This window comes from Opisthorchis viverrini, assembly GCF_000715545.1.
Source record: "Opisthorchis viverrini unplaced genomic scaffold opera_v5_266, whole genome shotgun sequence".
NCBI lineage: Eukaryota > Metazoa > Platyhelminthes > Trematoda > Opisthorchiida > Opisthorchiidae > Opisthorchis > Opisthorchis viverrini.
The window spans coordinates 401587-410313 of NW_008751919.1; the positions used below are offsets into that span (position 1 = coordinate 401587).

Here is an 8727-nt window from a genome sequence, read left to right on the forward strand (position 1 = left end):
AACACCCAACATTGGTGTTGCCGTCTTTGATGGTGGTGATGATGTTAATGATGATGATGAATGTAGATGGAATGTTTACTGTCAGAGTGTAAAAATGTAAAATATGACTAGGATATGAATGTGTTGGACATACGCCAGTTGACTGACGCAAGCATACGGGAAGTTTAAATTACACTTCAAGGTGAACAGCGTATAGGATGCAGTCAGACCAGTTCTATACTTCGAAGACAATGCTTTTGAGTTTTGAGAATTTGCTTCGCTTCGCTTGGGTCGGTGCGAGGTGGGGTAAAACATGTGGGTTTTTAGATTTAAACTGATATAACAGAAACAGATCCGCCCGCAAGAAGCGGCAATTCATTGAATGCTAGCAAATACAGCAGTGATACTAATTTTCATTTTGAGGGTTCGACTTTGGTACGAAAGAAAGGAGGGACCGGTATGGCTCCAGTCAGAGCTTTTCACAGGCAGACTTCAAAAGTATCATTTAAACATATCCGGGATCTACCGTACAGGTGATTAACGAAATGAATCCGCATGGCATCTTAATGTGGACATGGCTACATCAGGATGTCAAAGACTCGCAATGTTGTTTGAAGTGCGGACCAAGTTTAGGCATAATGAGCAGCGTAAGTAAAACGGATTATGGTGTATACGAGCTGAACGTCGTTAGACGATAGCTCAGGATTAAGAACTACTGTGAGAACTACAAGTAGTACCCCCTAGCAGGAATTGGGGAGAAGAGAGAGCTGACATTCCTGATATCAACTAACATATAAGCAGGAAATTACGGCAGCTTTACTTCTTGCTAGTGAGTCATTATGGTAGACCGAATATCAACTGAGAAACTCCTTAAAATCCATACCATTCCCAGAACCCGCTCCGCAGCGATGTGTGCCATCAAGAGTATACATCATATAGTGAAACTACACACGCAGTTGGGAGGCTATTGTCGCTCCAATTTTGCCCTAATTTTCACGAATCTATGAAAATATGGGGACTCTTTACTTAATAAATCACTGATTACAAGTTCTTCTCTGTTACTGTGGACAGTTTGCGCTGCACGTGATCGAAAGTGTACTTTTAAGTGTGAGGAGTGGATTCTGTGTAACTGTCACAGATGACGGCTTCTGATATTTGATTATCTTTTATTGGGCTGTCCATAAATCGAAGTATGTTAGTACAACAATGACATGGCATTGCCACATTCAGTCCAATGTCATACCCACAACCGTCCACTTCCTACTGTCAACTATTTCCTCTCGCTCAAACATTTCTTCACTTGCAAATGAGAACAAATTTCTTACCTGGCCTCGGACACTCTTGGACAAGTTTGCTCTAACCCGGTGAACCTTTTACTCAGATCTAATAATCCTGTTTTTGCGTTGCAATTTAAATTTGCTCCGTCCACATATTCAACGATTTTGCCGACAGTGCTCCTTTGGCCCTATGCACTAGTAATACTTCTGTACATCTTACTTCCCCATAACCGTTTGACGGTTGAATCAATGGCCAGGGTCACAAAAAGCTCAAATGGGGATAACGAGAGAGGGAGATGCGCAGTGGAAACAGAGTGCAAATTTTTTTTTGAAAATATGGTTTGCACTGAAACTTAGTTGACTCACTGTTGTCGCTGTTGTATGGAGGTCAGCCCCATTTGGATAAAAAATGAACGATAAGGATAAAGGATAATAGTAAAAGGTAAAGATAAAAGATAAAGGATAAAGACTGACCAATATTTCAACACATTACCAGACTGAACGTAAAACAGATGCGCATGACAACATAATAAATTATTGTCCGTTGGTTTTTGAGTACTTTTATGTGAATATTTATCCTGGGCGAGGAGACATACGTGTAGGAAAAACAGGAGGGTACTTATGACGAAGTCAACGGTCAGACCTGGATAAAAGAAAAAGTTCAAAGGTGGATGGAGAATGGTGAACACATCTAGAATCGCTCCATTTAACTTGTCTGGGAGGTAGCTAAGTGGGCAGGAAAAGAAGTCAACTGGTTGTCTATTTGTCAGCCAAGCTTGGTAATTGATTTGCAGACGTTTTGTCAACATTCAACGAAATATATTCAGTGCTCTGCTGGGGCTCTGAATGCGGTTCTAATTGCAAATACCACTACGTACGGATACCCACCGCTGCTTCAAGAATGGCCCACCATGGGATAGCTAATCGGACCTAAGTGCGAAGGTAACATTGTTGTGGACCGTAATAAAAAGGTGCGTATAGTTACTCATGCCTTTCAGATGAAGTATCTATCTGAGCTCTAAAAATACTTCTGCTGAAAGCTAATAGGGGCCAAATGCACATTTGTTGATGATATAGTCCCACTTCAGCATTCTAGAGAAGGTACTAAATGAATGGTGCAAAATAACCGGTTAGGCAGCGGCCGATTTCACAATCAAACTAGCTAATTACAAAGTGCACCCATGCAACTCCAAGAGGCATATGAATTCCTGGAAAACAGTCGTCCGGGTTGGCACTCATGAAGCTACTCTACTGAGGCATAGAACGAATAGCTAGAGTCCTGACCTTAACGATCATTAGCTCCAACTTTACGGGAATATTCTACTTCTGTCATCAGGGCGTCATTTATCCATTTGTACTTTTAGCACAAAGGAGGGTTAGATTTCAGGAAGTGAAGAATTCGGACTGAAATCCGTTGCTTGCCTGTGACGTCTTAGATAATGTGCCGGAAATTGAGGCTCTTTCTAAGTAGAATGCAGTTGTTATTGACCTCGGAAAACCCCGGATCGGCCGGTTATTCAGTAAACATCAAACATAGCTGGAATTGGCACTACAATGAACGACCAACTTCAAACACCTGACAATGATTTTGACAAGTTTTGTAAAAAAAATCTGTCGATTAAATGTGTGCGGCAGAAACTGTGAACGTGGCATACAAACTGAAGAGGATAAATTAATCGTCAAACTGAAATATCCAGAAGCGTTTAGTCTCGCATGTCTGTCTTTGTTAACCAGGAGGTAACTTGAGATTTCTTCTCAAAGGGCTTCCCTTCCGCATTAAGACTTCTTCGCAATTTCTGAATTACGATTACTTCCGATATTCGATTCACTGCACAAGTGTTTCCGACTAATGGTAAAGTGTTCACAAGTGCAAGATACTGTGAAGTACGGCCAATCTTCGGCAAATCCCAGGGAAAACCAACCTGACCAGGGTACTAAGTCAGTTTGCAAAGCTACTAAGTGAAGATGTCATTGGAGGCATTGGGCTGTCTGTGAGCAGTGAAACTGCATGCATCTCCCATATGGCATATGCATTCGTAATAAGCAAGAGATCGAGAATCGTGTCGCAAGATAATAAGAACAGTTATAAAAAATGTACTTGCATTCATTTATGGCAGCGAGTTTTCTATGTAACTACAAACCTACTTGTTTTTTTAATCTGGGCTATGGATTTCTAGCAATTTAGGCTGCTAGCATTGACTGGTCTTGTCAAAACTCTTCAAGGATTTTATCCTACGATGCACCCAAATCCATCATTCAGTCTGGTTCTGAGTCCTGAACTAAATCGTTGCTCCCCACAGTGACTTGGAAGGTGCAATTCAAAAGTTCAACCTAGAAATACCGGATTGTGAAATATGACGTGCAACAAAATTTATTTCACGTGTAGTGCTTAAAGATGTAACTGAAATTCATTCCAAATTCTTTCGGTTTTTAGCCATCTCCAAGGTAACCCTGTATGATGACATCTCAGAAGTTGAAACTGCAGTAAGTATCGTTTAGGTCTTAACCACTTCTTGAACAGTTTCAGTGAAAAATGGCTCCTAGCTACTTCAGAGCCGAGGGCTTGTACATCGACATTCAGCCAATGCATGTGCTTTGGAGATCCTCTTGGAACAGGAGTGAATGCCTTGTGTTTGACTGATTTTGGAATTTCACTAAACCAGTCAAACTCTGAGGAAGCTGTGAAGCTAAAACTCTTCTCTGGAACAGAGTTAAAGCAAGAAATTCGTCTCATTGACCCACCTTGTGGGATATGTACTTTTAACGTGATGGTTGGAGACAGCACCATACAAGGTAATCCGCCTTCTTGATTGAACGAATTCGGATTGATTTTTCTGGTTTCAGCATAAACTTCAGGCTGCCTAACTGAGTTATTCACAGTGTAAGAGTACGGAGCAATATATAGGGTGAAAAATCCGATGCTTGTTGGCTTAGAAGCGCCTTGGTACAATTTCACTCACAAACAGCACTTTTGTCTTGCTTGGCTAGAACAGAGCAGCATCACATCTGACGTATTTTGCACAATATTTGGTGTACTACTTCATCCAGGCGCTTAGTGGTCAATAGGATGAACTTTGAATCAATGAAAAAGTCAACCTTGAGTTTATCAAAACCTGTATCACTTGTGTTTCACATATGAAAACCGATCAAACAAACCGGTCAGTTAGAGATATTAGCTTGTCTTAGATTTGAAATTGGTTGAACTGGGCAAAAAATTGAGTCTAAAACCGCATCACGAGTCTACTCAGCGTAACCAGTGTACCATGCTTAGCGTTCATCTTTCGGTTCCCCTTGTCGGTCACTGCTCGTGAACTGTTGTTTGCAACAACTGTTTTGCAAATTCGGGTGGATTAGACTGGATTAGATTGAATCGTTATTCTGTCACAAAATTCTTTATTTTCCACTCAAAACTGCCACCTAGTCCTTTCATCACATTCGACAGCTTCGAGTTTTCCGGTTCCCCAACTTGTGCTTTTATTTTGAAGGATTCACTGTCTAAATCATCATCAACAGCATGACATCGGTGTCCAACACCGATGCTTCACTGCAGTACAGCCATGATTTATTTGAAAGCCTTATTGTGAAGAAAAGAGTTAAGGTTAATGCTAGCTTACTACAACCATTCCGAGGTGCATCTACCTCCAGACATTCCCTCAGGCAATCTGGATAGAAACTGACAACAAGAANAACAAGAACGCCACTGACATCGGTTGGCAGCCATATGTTGTAGTGTCTCCAACCGGGCGCAGTGAGGATCACGCGGTCCCCATCCTGTCTAAATACCTGAACATTTAAAATTGAAAGCTATGTGCACGGGTAACTTTAATAGCCTTGTATGCGATGCATGTATCAAATGAGAAGAACATTGGTTCAGCGTTTTCGACAGCAAACTCACTGAGAATAACCATTGTGATGTCCGCACATCACTGGTTATCCATAAAACTTTGCTATCACGTCGTTGCTGGACTGAAGTTTTTTCATTATCTTCTACTTGTAAGTAAAATATTTTCGGTGGAAGCCAATTTGTTCCGGTGAACTCTTTCTCGAACGTATAAATCAAATGTCACTGACACGGAATAACTACATTTCGGGACGCAAACACACATATCAAGAAAGTGCTGTTTATGCCCAATTCGGAGTGGCGTAAACAGAGAGGTGGCCAACCCATGACCTGGCAGAGGAGTACGAAGGAGATCACGAAGCGCTTGGGTGATGTCGGTGCTACTCGCCTTCCAGGATGGAGACCGCATGATCCTCACTGTGCCCGGTTGGTGACACTGCAAGTTATGGCCACCAACCGATGTCAGTGGCGTTCTTGTTGCCAGTTTCTATCCAGATTGCCTGAGTGAATGTCTGGAGGTATAGGCACCCCGGAATGATTGTGTTAAACTAGCACTAAATCCCTCCCCTGTCCACCTTTATTCTTTTCTCTACAATAAGGCTTTAAAATGAGTGATGGTTGTACGGCAGTGAAGCATCGGTGATGATATCAAGACAAGTCAGCACGCCCTTTTCAACGTTTGTTGGTCGAGATCCGCTGATGAATTCACTTGGGTATCTGATGCTAGGACCAAGCAGGTAAACATTTGTTCAGGAGTGATATGTTTTCTTATTAATAAACTAGCATGCCCCACCTAATGCTCAGCTTCTGTTCATAAAGTGAGGACATATGAACTGTAAAACTGTTACAGCCGAACTCCAATGACGTGGAGTAAAATATATGAGTTTGCATTGTTCACTTTAAACGGTTNTTAAACGGTTTTCGATTGATCCTATGTCACTTTTAGGCCAAGTGAAGAGCACGTAACAGCGGGAGGTTGCCCGCTATTCTAGCCTTACGCGAGATCACCTAGTGTTGAGTTGTGTCATTTCGAATGGTCCCATTAATCCAATCCATTGAACCTGTCACTAGCTAACGTTTTGTGGTCTTTCTGTTATATCATAGAACAAGATGAAGGACACGCGAGCGCGCTTTCCTCCGCAGTGATCGACCGAAAACCAGGTTTACCAAAGTTTCCAAAAAAGCATGAGTTTTGTTTAGGCGCAGGTGTATGAAAACCTTTCAGATAACAACTAGCTGAGTCAGCAAGCAGTTTGCTACAGATTGCACCCATGGTAAAACTATCCGCAAACTTTGTTACAAAAAGACTAGACTTGAAGAGCCCCTGGTTCAAAAAATCACTTTTTCCTTCGTGCCTACATGCTGAGCTACAAGAAGAGTGAGACTGGTCGTCAGCTGTCAAAGTTTTCAGCAACCTTATGAGTAGTGTGTTAAGTCTAGGTAACAAATCCCACTTTTCATTGCTTCACGGTTACATTTTGATCAAGAAGATGCCATCCACAGCCACTCATGCTTCTTTCTAGCTGGATTTTATCACCAGAAAATATTTTCTCTCTGTTATATAAATCCCGGTCCTAAGCGATCTCCACTTTGCAAAGACTCTACTTGGGCAACAGATCTGTATTTACATACTTTCAGTTTCCCTTTCGGTTTTGTAGTGTCGTAAAAATACATTCCTATTGATCAATAATCAGCTGACTAAATACTCAGTCAATGAGTCAGTCAGTCACAGTGTCCACTGCTAGCAGCATATATCTGAACCTGTTCCAAATTTGCTCTTTCAGATTTGGCCGTAGCTGCAGGACCACACATCTACATCTACAGGAAACTGAAGCCTTATTTCAGAATTACACTTCCCCCGTTAGAAGTTGACGCTGAAGAGGAAGAATCTTGGAAGAAAGCGGGAGAAGTAAGTTTGGTTATTGTTTGTGCCAAGGAATTTCCCCAAGCATATAGGCCCACTCGTACAGTAGTGTTTATTTAAAATTGATTTTTTTATGAGTACGCCTGTTTACTTTTTAACCGTTATCGGATAAATAACGTTGATGACACTCAGCGAGAAAGGGCGAGAGCCAAATGTGCTAATGGGTTGTCCGTTGAGAAGGGAGAATCAGGAATATTACTGAGCCTTCTCAGTGAAACACGCTACTAATAAGGTTGCTGAAAATCCTTTAAAAGTCCACAACCGCTCCCACCCTTCTTGAGGTTAATCAAGTGAACACATTTTCTGAAAATCCTTTCAAACTTCTCATGTCTTTGTATCCAAATTGTGTGCTACTCGCGAAGTACACTCATTTTCCCAATTACTTGATTTTAACGAGAGACTCAAGTTAAACCAAGCAGGATCTGTCGGTACTGCGCTAACTGAAAAATGGATCTGTCTTTGTGCAGCACATTTAGTTGAAGAATATCACAAGCGAAAAATTCAGCTAAGCTTAAACCCACAAAATCAATTTACTCTGCGAGTGTGTCTATTTCACGAATTACTGTTTTTCTTTGAAGCGAAAAGCAACTCTTAGAAGTCACTTTACTGTAAAATTCGCATCGTTTTTAATGCGACTATCCAGTTTGTCTACCGGGACTGATAGAATGGCATTTGACTTATTGTTCACGTCCATTTAACCAGGAATTAATCAACTAAGGAGGTCAGGAACAAGCGCCATCCAAAACAAACAGAACATTGAGGTTGTTATTTGTAAACCATATTAGGGTGTTGGTTGGTTGCTCGACAAAAACCATCCCGCCCTTTTGCGACATCCAAGCATGTATACATCAAAATGCACGAGTGTCGCAATATTGTCATTGTTATTTCTTCAGTAAAAGACGCAGATGTGGTCTACTGAAGTATATGATAGCAATGTTGAAAGGGGAGCATTCGCGATAATTCACTATTGATAGTAACGACACATGAGTCCTCCACCATTATCCAACAGTGTTGCCATTTTGTTACGTTGACTAAGGCCTTTGTGTACTTCTGTCTCGCCCTGGTAAGGGTTGCGTTGATCAAATCTCCACACTGCGTCAGGTGCTAGAACAACTTTATACGTATAACCGACTCACAATTCTAGTATTCCTGGATTTCCGAGGCGCATTCGATTCTGTTCTTCTTGAGACGCTTGCCCACCAAGGAATGCCCCGGAAGTTTGTAAACATAATACGTTCTTTGTATTCTCAGACTTCCGGACGTGTGAGAGTGTACGGAGAGCTCTCCAAAAGCTTCCGTACACAAAGCGGTGTCTTTCAGGAATGCCCATTCTTTCAATTCCTTTTCAAATTCGTAATCAATGAAATAATGAGTCTAATGCTGGAGAGTCTCCAAAACCCTGGTGTTCAAATAGCCTGTGAAGAAAACCTTGTCGATCTGGAATATGCAGGCGACATCGTTCTCATGTTCTAAGAGGAGGAGAAGGCTCAGGTGTTCTTGGGTGAACTGACCAAAGTCATCCCGTCCTTTGCTACGCCCTTTACACCTACGAAGTGTAAGGACATGCTCGCTGACTTGCAGTCAATAAACACGCCACTTACAATCCAGGGAGAGGTACTGGAAGTTATGGAGCGTTTTACGTATCTTGGAAGTTGTATTAGTTCTGATTGTAGTGTGACAGGTGAGGTGAATGCACGAATCTGCAA

General features: G+C 41.7%; 2 protein-coding genes across 2 annotated transcripts in view; both read left to right on the top strand.

The window, feature by feature from the left end:
• Positions 1–8727, top strand: part of T265_14783 (hypothetical protein) — a gene marked incomplete at both ends in the record, with an annotated part of 9455 nt that overhangs the window by 350 nt on the left and 378 nt on the right. Inside the window, 2 exons of the mRNA XM_009175232.1 lie at positions 6882–7006; positions 8273–8487. Coding sequence (XP_009173496.1) covers positions 6882–7006; positions 8273–8487 — 340 coding nt within the window. The remainder of the gene's footprint in view (positions 1–6881; positions 7007–8272; positions 8488–8727) is intronic.
• T265_09212 (hypothetical protein) overlaps positions 8585–8727 on the top strand; it is a gene marked incomplete at both ends in the record, with an annotated part of 26449 nt that continues 26306 nt past the window's right edge. Inside the window, one exon of the mRNA XM_009175225.1 lies at positions 8585–8707. Coding sequence (XP_009173489.1) covers positions 8585–8707 — 123 coding nt within the window. The remainder of the gene's footprint in view (positions 8708–8727) is intronic.